Source organism: Megalobrama amblycephala, linkage group LG13 (genome assembly GCF_018812025.1).
Source record: "Megalobrama amblycephala isolate DHTTF-2021 linkage group LG13, ASM1881202v1, whole genome shotgun sequence".
Classification (NCBI taxonomy): domain Eukaryota; kingdom Metazoa; phylum Chordata; class Actinopteri; order Cypriniformes; family Xenocyprididae; genus Megalobrama; species Megalobrama amblycephala.
Window position 1 is genome coordinate 27,806,313 of NC_063056.1, and position 21,180 is coordinate 27,827,492.

The 21,180-nt window shown below is 38.3% G+C and overlaps 1 protein-coding gene across 1 annotated transcript in view; it reads right to left on the reverse strand.

The window, feature by feature from the left end:
* The window catches only part of ldlrad4b (low density lipoprotein receptor class A domain containing 4b), a 60,690-nt gene that overhangs the window by 31,710 nt on the left and 7,800 nt on the right, over positions 1-21,180 (reverse strand). Inside the window, exons 2-3 of the mRNA XM_048211528.1 lie at positions 8,628-9,146; positions 5,124-5,264 (exon numbers count right to left, since the gene is read on the reverse strand). Of these exons, the coding sequence (XP_048067485.1) occupies positions 5,124-5,264; positions 8,628-8,667 (181 nt within the window). The 5' untranslated portion in view covers positions 8,668-9,146. The remainder of the gene's footprint in view (positions 1-5,123; positions 5,265-8,627; positions 9,147-21,180) is intronic.

The following is a 21,180-nucleotide window of genomic DNA, read 5'->3' on the forward strand; positions in this document are numbered from 1 at the left end:
TGACAAAATCAATTTCCACTTGAGAAACATGGTATATAAATGTAAAAGTCAGAAGTAAAAATACTAAGCATATATGCGATTGCAATATGACTTTTATGCCACCAAGGTTGCACATAGAAGTTAAAATCCACTGTTTGTGAGGATTCAGGGTTTGTTCGATGCCTTGGCTACATGCAAATCTACTGATTTGTGGGCCAATTTGCTCTTATTCAAGCTATTGATTATGATGATCAAGACCTGCAAAGTATCATCATTTGTGTCAAATCCAATCCACCGATCTACAGAAGCCCAAATCCCTTCCAATCTTTTGGAAATGGGGTATTTCAACCCAATATATGAAACTTTTTGGTAATTTTAAACTCAAATTTTGAATTAAGTGCTAATATAAAACTGAATATGGAAGTCTTTCCATTGAGTATTTGTTTGTAAACAGTAATCTAATCTATACAGGTCTTAATTCCAATTCAGACATTAAGTACAAACAATTCACCTACTAAAAAACTCTTTTCTTTTTCCGCCCACCCCCTCATTTTCTTGCATCCCTCCTTGTTTTTGCTTTGGTCTTTGAGCCAATCCTGATTGGATTCCTGAGCAACTTGCCTTTTAAGACGTCTCCATTTATTGCTTTGCCTCTTTTTCTCTTCTTGTTTTTTTTAATCCCCGTCTATCGCTCTTAGAGGGGAGCGAAAGAAAGCGAGGGAGGAGAGCTGTCAGTTTCCCATCTTTAATGGCCCCAGCTGCATCATTACTCTCTCAACACACTCACACACAGGGCCAAACGTACTTAGGTAACAGATGAAGAAACGAGCAAGGAACGAAGGCCACCGAGAGAGACAGAGGGATTCCATCATACTGGGAGGTTTGCGGCACAAAATGACTGAATGAATGCACTGAGTAAATGAGTGAACACTGAAGAATAGTGCCCGATAGACCTCCAGCTCAGCCACGATAAACAATCCCAGAATCCACTGTGAGCCTGCGTGAGGTGACACTGTCTGAAACCCATCAGTACTGATGGTGTTGACAGCCAACGAATACAGAACCGCACGGCCCTCGCCCTGAAAAACAGCCCGGCTAATGCAGCGACGTGTGTGGGATGTGGATCAAAGGAGCTGGGGAAAAGCGCGAGCGAGTGAGCGGAGGAAAGAAAAGAGGAAGGAGAGAATGCAGGAATCGGAGATTTCTCTTTTCGGACTGACAGTATTCAATTCATCGGAAAGCTTTAGGGGGGGAAAAAAAAAGAACTATTTACAACCAAAAACAAAATCACAACAGTCTCTATTGAGAGCGCGACGAATTTAGCGCACAGGTGCTCGGCCTGTCGGTTCGTTAAAGTGCAAATCTGAGAAACACCTTCAGAGATAAATTGCTTTTCTTTATCCTGAATATTGCAAAAAGTCAAATAACGCAAATCAAAGTGAGCGCAAACAAAGCGGAGCGCTCTTCAAACTGGTTCCAAGACATCAAATACCAAACAAGTGTCTCATTCACACTGTCATTATCATCTGTCATTAAAACCCTGATTAAGACCCTCCGAACTTCATTCAAGTCTCCTTTACAGTCAGACATTCCTGTAAGCCAAACAATTCCATCATCCGGCACTTCCCTCTCTCTCTCGCTCTCTCTCTTCAAGAAGTTCAAACGCTTCATCTGGGACTTGCCCTCCCTCCAAGCGACACAGATTGCATACAGAAGACATGACGTCGGTTTGGTAATGAGCCCCTTAGCATGAAAATGCAGCCCGCTGCGGTCGGCCCAGATTAGCATGAGAGATGATGGAGATTAGTGATGGAAATCCTAAACTCAAACAAACTGATTGTTGAGCTCTTCACATCAGACAAGGCCCGAAACGTGACCTTGCCGACCTCTGACCCCCATCAACCTGTTTTAAAACCGCAGAGGAGAAACGTGAGGAGAAAGTGAGTACGAGAGAGCTCTATAGACACTCGTCCCCTGACAGACATCAAAGTGGGACGTGTTGGTCCAGTGCGAGCGGGACAGCGTCTAAGAATGTCCAGTGCCTGACAACTTCAACCAGCTTGTCTGCAGCTCTTGAAAAACTCTTCTCGCATGCACACACACTCTGGAGAGGAGAGCTATTAACAAACACGCAAACTGTTGAAGAGGCTGATTTGCATACTCTTCAAGGGTGCCGCTACCGTGCCGCCTTCAAAGAGGACAGAGAGTTCCCCGAGCTTTTATGCAGAGTGAATAAACGTTTGTAGTTTTATGTCTGTGAAAGTTTGTTGTTGGTTTTACAGTAAAGTTCTGCCAGCCAAGATGTGTGCTGGGATTTGATGCCAGGAAAAGGCAAATGCGATCGGTTTTGCGGTAACCGTGCTCGTCGCAGTAAAAGCTAGAGTGTATGTAAGGTAAGACGATCCTCAGTGTGGTTTCTTCTGTGAAGTTAAGGTGTGGAAGGCCGTCATGTTTAATCAACATCACTCATAAATGTCTGATCTGTGGCCTGTACAACATATCTCTTTAATATCTACTGAAATAAATATTATTATTGTTTTTAAAAAAGGGGTGTTACTTACTTACCCTCAAGCCATCCTAGCTGTATACGTCTTTCTTCTTTCACCTGAGTTATATTAAATAATATCCTGGCTCTTCCAAGCTTTATAATAGGAGTGAATGGAACCTTTTTTTTTTTTGAAGCCCAAAAAAGAGCATCCATCCATCATAAAAGAAATCCAGGGGGTTAATAAAGGCCTTCTGAAGCAATGCGTTTTTGTAAGAAAAATATCCATATTTATAACTTTATAAACTATAATAACTGGCTTCGGGTAACGGCCATACGTGAGTCTAGTTCTGGTCAAAGAGTGACCTCTTAACCCAACGCAAGACGTATTGATGAGCGCAGAGGATAGAGCAAAACAAAACAACTGTCAATAATAAGCCTAAAACAAGAATTTTTAAAGCGATTTAAAGCGAATTTTTTGGTTGAACCACGAGAGGAGTTTACACTCCGCCTACATCATACGCCGGATGGCCGTTACCAGTGTTTACAGTTTAATTATGGATTTTTTTTTACAAAAACACATTTCTTCACTTCCTAAGGCCTTTATCAACCCCCTGGGAGCTGTATGGATTACTTTCATAATGGATGGATGTGCTTTTTTGGGCTTCAAAAAAATGGCATCATTAACTCCCATTATAAAGCTTGGAAGAGCCAGGATATTTTTTAATTTACCTCTGATTGTGTTTGGCTGAAAGAAAAGTCATATACACCTAGGATGGCTTGGCTTGAGGGTGAGTAAATTATGGGATAATTTTATTTTTGGGTAACTATCCCTTTAAATGCACTGCAGCAAAAACAGACTTGTTTAAAAGTTAGAAAGACTGTGAAAAGTGGTCATGAAACTTTTTGTCACAAAATGACTAACCTTAGTGGACCTTCCTAAGACAGAAAAAAAAGATACATTCCCGGACAACATGTTTTACCCCTGATAATTGTGCAGTCTGACTCCCACACACCTGATGCCAATAAATGCAAACCACTGACAAAGAAGATCATCGCCGCACACCCTTAAACCCTGCAAAGCTTTTCATCATACTCTTCGATAAACAACCTCTCTCACTCCCTCCTTCTCTGCAGAGGCTGTCTGACGGTCCTGACCACAACCTTTCAATGTGCAGAGAGAGAGAGAGAGAGAGAGAGAGAGAGAAATATTTTGTGCAGTGTGTCTAGACTATATTCATGATCAATCTGTCTGGCCCTGCTGTAGACAGAGAGATGGCAAACTCGATTAGACTCTAAACATTTCCTCAGACTCTGTCTCGCTCTCAGCATATATCGTCTTCACTAACGTCTATCAGCATCATTCCTCTCTCCCTCTTGCAGTATATGGCGGCTGTTTGTCTGCTGGGGAAATGAGCATTACTGCTCTAACAGCTCTGACTGAAGACACCCCTCAGAGCAGAGCGAACACAGGGGAGCATGACATGGCAAGAACAGATGACTGATTTCAACACAGCCAGAAAAGAGAGACGCAGACGGAGCTACGTGCTTTTTTTCTGGATATTTTTTTTTGTCTGCTCTGGTTTCCTCAAACTTGGAGACACAAAAGAGCTATGGTAGATCAAAGCTGACTGGCTGCCACAGTCTCACACCAGGGGTTGGACGAAATAGCGAATATTCACCATGATTTTGCTTAAGAAAAGTCACATTTTTGCTCAATTACAGAGCAAATATATGGGTCAATGACATATTAGAGAGTCCACAAGAAAAATTTTTTTATTTTAAAACACATGCAAAGTTTTAGGAAACATCATCTTTGCATTTATGTTGTTTCCTTAAAAAATATTGTGTGGTATAACCATCAAGCACAAAATGTAATTTTGTCACATATCTATAGGAATTTGTTTTAAAATTATTATTATTATTATTATTTTTAAACAACAGATCCTGAACTAACATTACCTTGTCATAAAAAGCTCAAAATAACAGTTGATCATCTTTTTTTTCTAAAAACTTATACTAAAATATTATGTCAATCTTTAGGCTCTCTTATGATACCTGGGCAGTTGTATCACCTTGACATTTTTTTCCTCTATGCCCCTCCCAAAAATATTAAAATAAAATTGAATTCAGAAATAATTAAAAATATAATATAATATAATATAATATAATATAATATAATATAGAAAATATGTTCATCATAGAGAGGGGGAGTTCAATTCCTCGTACAGTATGTATGAAAGGCATTTTCAATGTAAAAATAGGCCACATGCAAAAAAAATGAAATCATTGACATAACATGTCATTGGCCCAAATACATATAGAGGAATATGACAAATATCACCAAAAAGACAAGATATATGCTATATGATAAGTCTATGTTGCACACACACACACACACACACACACACACACACACACACACACACACACACACACACACACACACACACACACACACACACACACTCCCTCTCCACATTTCAGCATGCAGAGACACCATTTAACACTCGTCTCACACTCACACCCTGCAGGTGGCTTGGATACAAACGCATCAGGAATTCAGATGAGAAGTACGAAAACATCCTGCTGACCTCATCAGAAGCAGAATACAGGCAGGTCTGAGTCTGGAGCAAGAAAGTTAGAGAGATGGACTCACAGCTGAAGATGGCAGATGCAGGATGCTGGGTGGAGATGGGGCAGTGCACCTCATCACTGTTGTCTCCACAGTGGTTGAGCTGATCACAGACCTGCGAGCCCAGGTTCAGACATCTTCCGTTAGCGCACAGGAATCTGCACTCTATGGACGAAAAAAACCAAACACAAAAAGACTCGTCTTCAAATAGGTTAATCAATAACAATTAGAGTCAGGCTCCGTTTTCACACCTACTGCATCAGGGCTTGTCAAATTTCCAACCTTTGCTCTGGCCCTTGCGAAAAGAAAATCCCTAGAAAATTCTTTTTTTTGAGCCGAATGCATTTGAAATGTAGCTTTTCAGCAAGGATACATTAAATTGATCAAAAGTGACAATAAAGACTTTTACATTGTTACAAACAAATCTAACCTTTAAAAAAATGTATCAGTTTCCACAAAAATATTACGCACCACGCAACGGTTTTCAACATTAATAATAAGAAATGTTTCTTGAACTCCAAATCAGATATATTAGAACGATTTCTGAAGGATCATGTGACACTGAAGACTATATTTATGGCTGCTGAAAATTCACCTTTGCCATCACAGGAATAAATTACATTTAAAATATATTAAAAGAGAAAACAGTTATTTTAAATGGTAATAATATTGTACAATATTGTTGCTTCTTGTGTGTTTTTTTTAATAAATGCAGCCTTTATGAGCAGAAGAAACATTTATAAAAAAAAAAAAAAAACCACAGACTCCAAAACTTTTGAAATGGTACTGCATATATATGATGATCGATTGCTAGTTGTCAAATTTAGCTGCAATTTTGCCCAAAAAAACCCCAAAAACTGTCAGTTTGTCAGTGATTTAATCCTTTCTGACCATCATCTCCCCTTCACGATTTCGTAATGTGTTGATTGATGTTTTATTGTTGTTTTGCCGACTGAACAATGGTACAGCATATTCAACAGACTGTACAGAATTCCTCATAGCCTTATTTCTTTTTGCATCATATAAAATATGGTATTTAATTTGACTAAGTTTCAAGCTAAATCAATAAATGACAGAGCTAAAGTCAGTGTAAAGGGCTGTTCACACCAAGGGCAATAAAGACGAGTGAAACTATCAAAGTTTTAATAATCGTTCTAATTAAATGAGAATAAGAAAGTCCATACCACATTTATAATGATAATGACACAGAGGAATGATATTGCTGGAATCAATTTCTGAATGATTTTTTCCAGCTGATGAACAATTAAAACATTGACATCCGATCAGAATCCACCCTGATACACAACAAAACTGCAGCAAATGCTTAATAAACGGAATGTTATTATCCATTTGTGTGGACGCTAATAAAATTATCGTTCTTGGTGTGAACAAGCCTAAAGAAGCTAAAATTAATATCAAGGAGAAACCACTGAAGCAGCTCTCAACCCTGAATGGTCAAAACTGGTTGATCTTACTGTTGGATACCATTCTATGAAAAGTCTACATTTGGAAACACTTCTCAACTTAACAACTAAAAACACTAGGACATCCTGTGAGGATCTGAAAATGCTCCGCTGCTGGAATTTGTGGGAAAGTTTCACTGGGCTAAAAACTTTGCAGTGATTTGTGGATCTCAGGCGGCGATGATCCTCTATATGTAGGTCACTGACTCTTATAAATGATCTTAAAATAAGTGTTCCTGCAAGCATGCTTTTAGAGAAACTGAACATTGACCTGATATCGTTGGATATTCGACTGTACGGAAGACTGACTCTTCACTATGAAGCATTTACACAGGAACAGAATGCAAAGCAAACCAGACAGTGATGACACCAACACTCAAAGCAACTTCTCTGTCTGAGGAGGAGGTGCTAGACAATACCAGAGCACACCCATGCAATCTCACACAGGGTGTGGTGCAGCCAAAAGCGGCTTTAGAAATTATATGAAGATCATTAGGCAAATAAATCAGCAGTTCTCTGCCTTCCTTAAACTTTAACAGAGCATTATTATGCAATCACTATCAATTATGCAAATCACTATATTCACCTGCACAAACCGAGCAGCACAAAACAGCAACAATCCACAGAGAATAGGATAGACCTGATAAGACATGATGAGACTAGAAGAGAGGACAAGATGAGAAGAAACTAGATGATAAAAGAAGAGAAGTAGATGAGACGAGAAGAGGAAAAGGAGAGAACAGACAGGATGAGAAGAGAGGAGACAAGTGACCAGACAAAACAAGATAAAATAAGGAGAGAAGAGGAAAAGAAGATGAGGAGAGGAGAAAAATGGGAAAGGAGAAGATGGAGAGATGAGTAGATGGCAGATAAGAGGAGAAAAGATACTGAGCATGATGAAAATGGACAACACTAGACGAGATGAGAAAAGAAGAGACCAGATGAGACAAGATGAGGAGAGAAGAAAGTACGAGATGTGATGAGAGAACAGATGAGACATGGAGAGGACACAAGATAGGAAGATGAAAGTAGAGGAGAAGAGTGGAGACAAAACGAAGAGACCGGACATAAGAGGAGAGGAGATAAGACCGGACAAGAAGAGAAGATGATGAGAAGTAGATAGGAAAAGGAGAGAAAAGACGAAAAAATAAAAAAAGAGACCAGACAATGGAGGAGAGAAGAAGAGATGAGAAAAGGAGGAGAAGAGGCAAGAAGAGATCAGACTAGAGATGAAAAGATACAAAACAAGAATGAGAAAAAAATAAAAATAAATAAAAGATAAAAATAAGGAAAAGATGAGAGATGAGGAGAAGAGACAAGATAAAACAAGAAACCAGATGAGACAAGAAAAGGAGAGAAGAGACAAGATGAGAAAAGATGAGACGAGACAAGAAATTGCATGACAAGACGAGAAAAGATGAAACAAGGCAAGACAGAAGAGAGGAGACAAGACAAAACAAGAAAAGAAGAGACGAGACAAAACAGGAAGACCAGAAACGAGACAAAACAAGAAGAGCAGAAATGAGATGAAGCACGAAGAGAAAACATGACCTGAGGCCAAACCAGAAAAGACAGGACGACAAGAGAAGACGAGCAGAGAAATGAAGAAAAGAGAACATGAGATGTAGATAAAAAAAAGGAAAACAGAGAGGAGATGAGAAAAAAAGAAAAAAAAGACCAGACAAGAAGGAGGAGAGAAGAGGTTCTGCTTCCTGTCTGCAGTGCACTAGACTGTCAAACTTTGGTTTAGTACACAGCCCAACCTCCACCGCCCTCCGCCCATCTCGTACTTTCTCTCTCCTTCTCCGCATTCCATTCTAGGCAGGGGAGAGAAATGCAGCCTGTCTGAGAAATGGAGCAGAGGAGTCTGGGAAGGGGAGGGGGAGTGAGAGAGCAGCTTTGAATATTAGCACACAAAAAACATCCTGAGTTTGTAAAGCACAACATGAACCTCCTCATGAACATAATCTTTATCGTTGGCATGAATCATTAAACTCACATTCACGCCAACAGCTTATCCTGCTTAATACCAACACTGAGGTTATAAACCTGATCCGGTGCTCACCTGTGAAAGCATTGGTGGCTGGTAGGTCAGCCTCCTGCATACTGCTCCTGCCGCTCGGCCCAAATGTGTGTGTGTGTGGGCACCCACGTTATTGGCTCCGATTGCCTGAGGGCTCCTGGGGGCCGAACAGCCGCCGTGCTGCCATTCTCACCTCACATGTCCATGGCTCCTGCCTTGGCCGCTGCCCTTTACCTCCACGAAAGGGCAAATAAACTCAGAAGAAAGGTGGAGGGGGGCTAAAAAGTCTTCAGTGACGGACTAGGGCTCTATTCAGCAGGAATCAGGGTGGGGTTGCCAGGGCAACCAGCGCACCGATTACCCTCCCAGCCAGAGCCAGCCAGCCATAGCTGTGTGTGAGGGTAAGATCCAGACAGGTACTTGATTCAGAGCAGGTGTCTGATAGCTGATTCAGGAAGGGAACGTGTAACTGCTGCTGCTCGTCCTGGGTGGATAAACTCTTCTCAGCATAGCAGCATGCTAATCAATGCGCCCCACCTCATCCTTCAGACTGCAAGCTCACTGAGAGAGACGGAGACAGAGAGAGAAAATCAGTTGAGTGGTTGAATTACACAGAACAAAAAATTCACTAGCAATAGACAAACTCGCTTACAAAAGGTTCCCATAGTTTTCTCTAGAGATGCACGATACTAAATTTCTCCGCTGATAACGTTAGCCGATTATTCAGAATGATAAAAATTTCTCCCAAATAATCCTGTAGTAGACCATACAGGGAGGGAACCCTCTCATTTGGTACATTAGAGGTTAAAGGGTTAGTTCACCCAAAAATGAAAATAATGTCATTTATTACTCACCCTCATGCCCTTCCACACCCGTAAGACCTTCGTTAATCTTCGGAACACAAATTAAGATATTTTAGTTGAAATCTGATGGCTCCGTGAGGCCTCCATAGGGAGCAATGACACTTCCTCTCTCAAGATCCATAAAGGTACTAAAAACATATTTAAATCGTTGGCAGTTTGACACGCGATCCAAATCATGATTCGATACACTGATTCATTTATGCTCCGATGATTGGCCATCACTACATAAGTCGTTATTTTGTTTTTTTGGCGCACCAAAAATATTCTTGTCGCTTTATAATATTAATATTGAACCACTGTACTCACATGAACTGATTTAAATAAGTTTTTAGTACATTAATGGATCTTGAGAGAAGAAATGTCATTGCTCCCTATGAAGGCCTCACTGAGCCATCGGATTTCAACTAAAATATCTTAATTTGTGTTCCGAAGATTAACGAAGGTCTTACGGGTGTAAAATGGCACGAGGGTAAGTAATAAATGACAGAATTTTCATTTTTGGGTGAACTAACCCTTTAAAATTAACAACAGAGGTATTCAACTGCTATTTATTTTCAGATATGATAATTACACTCAAATAAAAACTGAAATTTTTGTATGCAACTCGGTTGCACATAAGGTTGTTTCATAAACACTTGTCTTCGTGACAAATTTATTCAAGCATACATATATAATTAACAGTAAATTAGCTCCTCTCTAGTGTTTTTTACAGCTAGCTAAAAAAAACTGAACATCGGATAACTTGCCTGAGGTAAATGCAAAGTTAACTGACATATTGTTCACAAGCTGTTTTATTGAAGTTTTATTAAGCAATTACATGAGACATGATTCATTTTGGTAAGTTGTACTGTATCTTTCAACATACCTTCTGATGTTCATGCATGTTTTTCGAGATATAACTTGTATTAAAGTGGAAGAAAAGACTTGCGTTCACATTGCCGCTTGAACTGAGGTGCTACAACAATCTGTCACGTCACATTTAAGAGCATCAAAACGCCATTTACTGTTTGAATTTCATGATAAAAATGGATAGAATTTGAAAGCTGATACTGTTTCTTATCAGAAGTAACAGAGCACAAAGCTCTTTGTGATTACTGGATGAGAGGTGAGCAACATATAATGTTTGGTGTAGGGAAAAAACAGTGGACCTGGCAACCCTGGCTTGAACTATGAGTGATATGTAGCTTTTTAACTGTTAAAGCATTATTGTTGTTGCATTAACTAGCCCTAAATTCAATGCAAGAGAGATTTTCTTAACACAGTGTGAGCTGCAATCTGACAAGAAATAATTGGCCCAGATCATCGCCTATTTTTAAACAATCGTCCGATACATCAGTGGATCCCTAGTTTCCTATGTGGTTTACTACTGTAATAAGTACTGTGTGGAATATTTAAGCATTGACAGCGAATCAATCAAATTCATTAAGTTGATCTGATTCAGTTCAAATGAAAAATTCAATTCGATACACAATTTCATTTAATTCTATTAAGAATGACCTTATTCATTATTTTAAAATGCATTTATAGGATTCGTTCAATAATTCCCCTGAAATTTTTTTCTGCAAACAAACCATGTTGTCAACTAAACTAAAAACAGTGATATTGTCTGATTGATTGTCTGTTATCATTGAGACAATAATGGCAAATGTATCAGTGGTTGAATATATTAATTCAACATTAATTTGCACATATAAGGACATTTAATTTAACATGCACTACCATTTAAAAGTTTGGGGTTGGGAAGATTTTTTAATATTTTCGAAAAAAAAAAAAAAAATTCTTTTATACTCACAAAATTTGATCAAAATACAATAAAAAGTGAACAGTAATATGGTGGAATATTAGGTCAATTTAACATTTTCAGCATCATTACTCCAGTCTTCAGTGTCACATGATCCTTCAGAGATCATTCTAATATGCTAATTTGGTACTCAAGCAACATTTATTATTATCAATCTTATGAAAATTGTTGTGCTGCTTAACCCTAACCCTAACAATATCAATATCAATATCAAAGCACCATCTGGTACTACCCCTTTTAAAAACAATACCCATGGTATTGTTTTTAAAACTATCGGTTACCACCAGAGTTATACAATCATCTGGCAGAAAAGGTTTGAGACAGACAAAAATACAGACAGACGCAACATGGGTGCTTCATTAAACAAAAATTAGAAACAGCAGGGGGTCAACACATCAACATTTTATGATCCTACTGCCGATCTTTACCAGCAACAAAACATCAAGTTCCTGTGAAGAGATGCACATTAACGTCTTCAATCCCCAGCAGGAGCGTCAGCCGTTAATGACTGTTACATAACACGCTAGAACACTTTACTGGACATAGTTATCACAAGCCACAGCTAATGTTTCTGTGGCTTAATATCATTGATTTAATTTCTCCAAAAAAAAAAAAAAAAAAAAAAAAAAAACCTGCAACTCCATTTTCATTTGGAGAAGGCTAGAAGACCAGGCAGAACATGTCCTCAGACAACCTTTAAAGCTCTCCCACATCACAGCGGACGCCGCGCTGAGCCTAGACTGCCGACTACACATCGGCTGTGTTACTTAGAAACACGGCAAGCCCTCACCTCGTCTGACCCCTGCCGCAAGCCGCACAGCGAGAGCACGGATCCATCACACAATAAATAATATTCCACACACGTGAAACAAGAGAACACTGTCCAAGTTAAACAAAGACCGAGACACACACACACAGTCAACCGAGGTCGTTTCAGGACACTACTACAGCCATCACAGATAACACAGACGAACATCTGCCAGATGTTTAGATTTACTTTTCTTCATTGTTATCTCTTTGTTCCTCCATGTGTCCTTTTCCTAAGTGGTTCTCCTTTCAGAGTGGGAGTAAAAAAGACTCTACAAACCATGTATCTAAGGCTTAGTTCAGACCAGGAATGTAAAAAACAACATTTTTTTATATCAAATATAAAATTATTTTTCATTATCAATAATCAACAAGTCATAAAATATTTTGACATATACTGACCGATGTTAAAATTCTATTCCATATATATATATATATATATATATATATATATATATATATATATATATATATATATATATATATATATATATATATATATTAGTCATGGAATAGAATATTTATATTAGGCTAAAACATCAAAACTATATATATATATATATATATATATATATATATATATATATATATATATATATATATATTCCTTATTCCTTTATTCTATAATTTGGTCTAAAGCAAATCAATAAACCGCAGTTATTAGGATATCAAAATTCAATACTATATTGTCTAAATAAAACAAAAACAATAAAAATCTGTCATTTAAATGATGTGAGTGAATTCAGAAATCACAATATTATAATGTACAGCATTAAAACGGAGATTTATTTTGAGATACGTTTATATTTAAAATAATTAGTGTTTTTAAAGACTAACTTTAAAACTTGTGTTAGATAATGGCAAAAGTAATCTAAATGTAAGAGGCTCACTGGTGTTGAGATCTCAAAGTAACCTTGTAAGCATGTGAAAAAACAACAACGTGTAATTGGTTACTGCACAAAAACAATGTTTTCCCTTACAGACAATTTTTTACATAAGCTGTTGACCCAAAAAAGAGCTCATGTGATAACAAAATATGCCTGGAATTTTGAGCGCTTCCTTTGGTGAAGACATTCTGTACATTTCTAAAATTCAAGTTCAGAAGAATGGAGTATCAATGTTTTGTGGCTCCTTCTTGTGACAGAAAATCTTCAATTTTGGTTTGGATCAATGTCTGATCCCCATCAGTTAGAACCACAAAGGTAAATTCCCTTAATATTTGAAACACTAAAACATACAGACAAAAAATGTAATTGTATATGTTGAATAGACTTTTTCGTCCACAATTTTAATATCAGTGCAGAAAAAATAAAATATAATCATATAAAATAACTAACAAAGTCAGACAAAGAATCACAAACAGAGCCCTCCACATGTGTAGACTCTCTGTTCTAATACACACAATTTGATGCATAGTCTGAACAATAGCCATGCTGAAAACCAGTAAAATGACTGCAATAAATGGCTGCTAAAATATTCCCTGTATCTGTCGGTCTGTGTAATGTGATCTCAGTAGGGGGTCTGTCTCTTTCTCACTCTCGATGCCTGGTTAAATCATGATGAAGCTTTTAGGAACAACTATTCGCTGAACTGATTCATCCAGCCAGACTCAAACATAACAGCCCATGTCATTAACCATTAGTAAAAATGACTAATAGCTGCTACCTTGCCTGTCAGTCTGGAGCAAAATAAACCCTTACATAGTGATCAAGACACTGGTACAGAAGAGTGGGTTCTTGTATCATCCTAAAGGGGTTTGCTTTGCAATAATGACCAGCTGACTGTATATTATCCCATTCATTACACTGCTATTATTTACACATAAATACACTGTAAATGATTTTTCACACTTGTAAATAAAAGATTATTGGGGTGCATTTTTACCACAAAATACTATTTCAAAACATATTTTCAGTGTACATGGACAAGGAAACATTTTATTCTCTTACATGCAGATTATCTTTACACCTTCTGCTAAGTAAAAGTCTGTTACAACGAATGTTTCAGGCAAAGTGAAAGGCCGCCCTATTTCATGTCTAGCAGTAATCAGACAGATTAACCCTTTAGCTGCACGGGTCCTAAGTTGACCTGACAACCAGGATCTGCAGGTTAACAAATGATGACTCAGCTGTCTGGGTTAGTCAGTTTATAGGTGCGTATGTGTGTGTGAACCAGTCATATTTAAGTTTTAGTGCAGAGCAACTGAGACTCAATGTGGTTGACAGGAGACAGAACAAAGCACATCAGAAAGAACTAGAGCAGGGGTCCTCAACCTTTTTTTGTCAACAACCCATTTTAGGTTGCAAAATCACAGTGTTGTGGAGTAGTTAACTACATGTAGCGGTGCTACTAGTTTAACTACATTTTTCAGTAGCTTGTATGTAGTTCAGCTACTTTTCAAACAGTAGCTTTTCCAGTAGTTAACTACTTATGCCAGCAAGTATCGGTGTAGTGCGACCAAAAGCTAACAGCTACATTTCGTTTTGCTTTCTGATGAGCCTGCAATGCATTGAAGCAGCACAGTGTCTTCACGATTTTAGTTCGTGATCTGCATTACCGCCATCTATTGTTATATCACGCATCTTGCGGCTTTGTCAGTTCATCAGCAGTTCATCGAGAAGAGATCGTCTGATGATTATGTAAAGGACAGGAGTGGGTTCACACTGCACGAATCGATTAGTAAAGGTTACGCTTAATTTATAAACAAATGATTAAAACACTGTCTGTGTCGAAGACTTCAAGCACATACAGGTGAATAATAGCCTTTTTAAATGGATTGTCCATTGCAATGTATAGTGAGACATTTAAAGATGCCATCGAACGTTTTTTTTACAAGATGTAATATAAGTCTAAGGTGTCCCCTGAATGTGTCTATGAAGTTTCAGCTCAAAATACCCCATAGATTTTTTTTTATTAATTTTTTTTAACTGCCTATTTTGGGACATAATTAGAAATGCGCCGATTCATGCTGCGGCCGCTTTAAATGCTTACACTCTCCGCCCCCGGAGCTCGCGCTTGCCTTAAACAGTGCATAAACAAAGTTTACACAGCTAATATAACCCTCAAAATGGATCTTTAGTGTTCGTCATGCATACTGCATGCATGCGTCGGATTATGTGAGTATTGTATTTATTTGGATGTTTACATTTGATTCTGAACGAGTTTGAGGTTTTGCTCCGTGGCTAACGGCTAATGCTACACTGTTGGATAGATTTATAAAGAATGAAGTTGTGTTTATGAATTATACAGACTGCAAGTGTTTAAAAATGAAAATAACGACGGCTCTCTTGTCTCCGTGAATACAGTAAGAAACAATGGTAACTTTAACCACATTTAACAGTACATTAGCAAACATGCTAACGAAACATTTAGAAAGACAATTTACAAATATCACTAAAAATATCATGTTATCATGGATCATGTCAGTTATTATTGCTCCATCTGCCATTTTTCGCTCTTGTCCTGCTTGCTTACCTAGTCTGATGATTCAGCTGTGCACATCCAGACGTTAATACTGGCTGCCCTTGTGTAATGCCTCAATCATGGGCTGGCATATGCAAATATTGGGGCGTACACCCCGACTGTTACGTAACAGTTGGTGTTATGTTGAGATTCGCCTGTTCTTCGGAGGTCTTTTAATAAGAAGGAGGAAACAATGGAGTTTGAGACTCACTGTATGTCATTTCCATGTACTGAACTCTTGTTATTTAACTATGCCAAGATAAATTCAATTTTTAATTCTAGGGCACCTTTAAGATGTTAAGTCATTTTACAAATAATTGGAATAGAATTTCAAATATATTGATACAAAAATTCTAATATTTTTCTAGTCTGCATTTACATTGCTTATTATTATTCTTATTATTGCATATTTTTGTCCCGTGTTATGGTTATGGTAGCAATTTTTAGTGTGAATCCTGCATTTATATGTAGAAATCACTTCTGAAACTGCAGAGTGCAATTGGTCGTCGGTCCTGCAAAGAGAGTCAGTGTGAGATATAGGCTACATTTGAGTATTGTATATTTTGATATAGTTTACAAAATAAAACAGTACGCTCTAAAATCATAATTGTAGTGCATTGATTTTTTTTAAAAACCCCAAACATCTTACTTAAACATTCTTCATTAACAGTTACCCATTTATTTGTAACTGTCATTTAAAAAAAAAAGTAGTTTCGATGTAGCTAGCTACTCTTTGTTAGTAACTTGTAGTGTAGCTAACTACTTTTTCAGAAGGGTAGCTTAACTGTAGTTTAACTACTTTAATTTATGAGTAGCTGGTAGCTTGTCAAACTAGTTTCAGAGTAGCTTCCCCAACACTGCAAAATCACCACCCTTTGTGAGAGACAGAAACAGAATTTAAAGATTTCACAGGTAATTACATTATTAAGCATAACAACACACATTACTACTCAGTCAATTTAATTGTTATTGATTCTGTAATAAGAACTGTAACAAATAATTTGGTTCTGATGCAAAACTGATTTTTTAAAATCATTTTCAGTATTTTTAAAAGGCAGCATAAATTCAGTCCAACTATAGCCTAGATTTTTGAACACATTTGATTCATTTATATTTATAAAGTACTACAAAACACTATGGCTGCGTCCGAAATCACATACTCGAGTAGGACAGAATTTGTTTTGAAAAAGTAATTACTTAGCGACCGCTAAAAAAAAGTATGTCCTTGGCCTAGGCTATATACTTTGTATGAATAAGAGCTAGGCGGTATATCGAGTTTGTATGATATATCAATATATACATTTTTATTTACGATAAGGAATGAGGCAATACTGTTTATATCGATATACAATAGTTTGATAGTTTGATACGAGCGCATCTGAAAAATAGTGGTGGACAAAGAGCGCTGCTGCAGGGAAAATGGATAATACAATTTGTCCTAAACATGAGACATTCTTAATATTAAGTGATTTAAAAATAACTCGTAAGATTAAGATATAGTTAACACTTAGCCTATACTACAGATGCTCTGAATCTGACAGATTCATGTGCTGACAGATAGGCTACTTGCACTGTTTAAAGGTGCTATAGAGGATGTTTTGTTTTATACATTTTTGCAATATTACTTGAAATTGTCTTTACTAACTGATAAATGACCCCTATTTATTAGGGGTGTAACGATTTATCGCAGTACGATATTTCTCTATGCAAAATGTTATGATATGTATCGTAGAGTGATGTCGATACTTTTACGATATGATGGCAGTCTAATCTTATTGGTTGAGCTGTCGATGTGACCTACTCTGCAACATAGAGGTGGCAGTGAGAGAAGCTGGGTTGTCACCGCATATTAAGGGTGTGTCTCAATCAGCTCTTTAGTTCAGTAAGTGTTTCGCGCACACATCGAATCTTGCAAGCAGGTTTAAACGTTTCTCGCGTCAGTCTCTTGCTTGGCCACGTGAGAAAAGTCGTGGCTTTCTTTCACCGCAGTGCCACAGCAACAGCTGTGCTCAAAGAAAAGCAAAAGATGCTTGCGATGTCTTAGGGGCCGTTCACATATTGCGTCTTTTCTGCGTGCAACTCCGTTATTTCAAATGTAACCGCGCGGCAGGCGCGCTCATAATGGAAGCAACCCGGTCGCGACGCGCATGCGGTGTGTTTTCCAGGCGCATCGAGATGAAAAATTCTCAACTTTTCAGAATGCCGCAAGCGCACCGCAGGCCATGTGACAAGAATCAACCGATCAGCTATGGCTTCCCGTAACAAAACATCAAAATCTCAGCCGAACAGCTGATCATAGCTGTACAGGGTAGTTTTTATATCTTATCTCCATGGATATATCTAGTAGTAAAGCTAATGCAAGGGCTAGAAATCAATTTATCTTTTGCTGAAACTGCATACTCCTCTTGGAGAGCGCAGATCATGGTTGCATAGCAACGACCGACGCCACGGGAGCACAAGCGCTTTACTGTGCGTTCACACTGCCGCCGGCGAGAGCGTCAACATTCGCCTTGGCCACCCTGCCAACAACGCTGTACTGTTCGTTCAAACCGCCGCCGACGGGAGGGTCAAAGTAAATGACAAGTCGCGTCAACCAATCGGAAGCCTCTCAAGCGAGTACCTCTACATTCCAATTGGTTGCCGCCGAACCGCGTCATAGCTCATTACCATAAAGTTAACCTGATTTCAACTCTCCTCGACGGCGGCGGTGTGAACGCACGTTTAGAAAGAAGAAGCGGTGCGGCCGCGCCTTCCACGCGTTTTTAGACGCGATATGTGAACGTCCCTTAGGATTCTTAATTCTAAGTTCATGTTAAATGTAACTTTTTTTTTTTCCGTGACAGACAGACCTATTCAGCTGTTAATTTGAATACAGAAGGTTTTTATTAAACCTTGAAATGTGATCTTGTATGTACAACAAGGAAAATTATTGAAATTTGTTAATGTTTTTTAAATAAATCTTATTTGAATTTCAGTTTCATTTTTTTCAAAATATCGTGATACGTATCGTATCGTGAACTCAGTATCGAGATACGTACCGTATCGTTACACCCCTACTATTTATTAGGTGCACTGAAAGGAATAATATCAATATACATCATCTGTGCACGAGGTAGGGACTTAAAAACATCAGCCAATCGTTTGTGTGATCATCATATAAATGATTGGCCCCTCTGGCTTGTCAATCACTGCCATTACGTTCCTTGTGAGAGACGTGTGCGGATTGGCCCTCTGGATTGTCAGTCATTGCCATTATGTTCCTTGTGAGAGACGTGCACACTCCAGTAACTTTCCACACTCCACAGGCGCCGCATGCAATGTTTTTGTCAGGAGTAACAACTGCAGATTATGAGTTACCTGCGGTGAGTCCGACATAATGAATCCACTAACACGACACAGCGAATGCCAGTGGTAAACAAACACTCGTGTTCCAATACTGGTGCACGAGTTTTGGGAGGCGTTCCCTCGAAATGAGCTGTGAAAGAGGGGGGTTGTTCTTACACATGCGCTCATTTCAAAAACTCAGTAGCAGTCTTTGACAGTCATCGAAAACATCCTCTATAGCACCTTTAATGCGTTTGTGATTTGGTGTTTTCCTCAGCGCATAACTTACATTTCACAGGTATATTCTCCATCTGTAAATGTTCGAAATTCATACATATATTTTTATTTTGCTCTCAGGAGTGGACGAGCCTTCTGCCAGAGAATCTCCTCTAAACTTCATAGACTTCGATTGTATTAATTATTAATTTACTATTAATAAATGTGTAAAGTTGCATAAGCTCAATAAAGTAGGCTAACTACGTTACCTCAGATGGTTGAATGGTTGGATTCCACAACTGGTAAAATAAAACATATAGACAATACAACATTTACTGTAGGTGCGATCAAATTTACTGATGACTTAATTTGAAAAATGTTCTACTGCGCTTCTGATTTGGTTGTGAAGATTTTGGGTGCATAAAATGTGAAGGATTCTATGGTCCAGTTGGTATTTTCACCCCATAATGGCAGCCGCGCTAACGGAGCGCCATCTAGTGGCTGTTACCCAAAAAGGACAAGAGTTTCGCCTCTTGGGTTCTATATTCTTTGCCCCGACCTACACAACCATCACCGAAGATGTTTAGGCAGTATACTGACAGGGAAGAAAAGAAATAGTTAAAGGGGTGGTTCATTGTGATTTCACTTTTTTAACTTCAGTTAGTGTGTGCGATGTTGCTGTTTGAGCATAAACAACATCTGCAAAGTTACAATGCTCAAAGTTCAATGCAAAGCAAGATATATTCTTTTAAAGAATTCTCTGTTTAAGGACTACAACAAACAGCTGGTAGGGACTACAACAAGCTTCTTCCTGGGTTGGTGACATCACTAACCATAAAATATACATAAACCCTGCCCCAGAGAACACGCAACAAAGAAATGAGGCCATGTTATTGCAATACAGTATGTAACACAAATGCAATGTCATAAAAGCAAGATGCCAACATGGAAAGTTATAACTGTAATCAAACTAAACTATACCTGTTCTTTCTTCATGCAGCATTTATTCTCTAGCTCTGTAGGCATCTTACAACAGTTCCCACACAAGCGACTTATAGATTACCATAGAATGATAATCAATGACTTTAAGATATCCCACATCATCTACATAAATTAAGCAACTAACCATTCAGAAACGTCCTGTTGCATTCTACATGTTGTCACTTCTTGAGTCTCTCCATCATTGTCAGACTCCGGTTTGAACATAAAAGGCTGAACAGTTTCTGACATTTTCAGTGAGTCTTTGTGAGGTAATCTATCTGCGCTGCTAACATGAGCTCTTGAAACCCTGTCCCCTGCCTAGGAGCAGCAGCTCATTTGCATTTAAAGGGACACACACAAAAACAAAGCGTTTTTGCTCACCCTCAAAAAGTGACAAATTTAACATGCTATAAAAAATTATCTGTGGGGTATTTTGAGCTAAAACTTCACATACACTCTCTGGGGACATCAGAGACTTTTTTGTTTTGTTTTTGAGCATAAAAAGTATTCTCATCACTTCATAACATTAAAGTTGAACCACTGTAGTCACATGGACTATTTTAACAATGTCTTTACTACCTTTCTGGGCCCTGAAAGGTGCAAGGACGTTGCTGCCTATGTGTGGTTCAGAAACTTCTCAGAAAAAAAAAAAAAAAAAAGACGGGTTTGGAACGACATGAGGGTGAGTGCTTAGTAACAGAAATTTCATCTTCTGGGTGAACTAACCCTTTAAGTGTAACAGATAGTTATATACTGTATGTATTTTCACAATGCAATTCATTAAAAAAGGAACCGATTCATAAGAGTAATTTGTTTGGGGATTGGTGGTTGCACTTTGTAGGCTTTTGGTTCATTAACAAGAATCAACTCAAAAGAGTCATTCATTTGGGAATCAGGTCTAGTGTATGGCTATACATTTTTCCCCCAAAATAAATACACTCAATAAATAAGATACTACTGAACCACATTGTATGGCAAACACGCAGACACTGGCCTCTGTAAAGACACTAGATAGAACAGCATGAATTTATGAAAACATGCCTGTCTGCACAGTTTCAGGACGGATGTTGTTTTAGCTGTCTATCATTTTCAATACTGCAGTACCTGCATTCCTCTTTCTTCTGACAGTCTCTTTTACTCT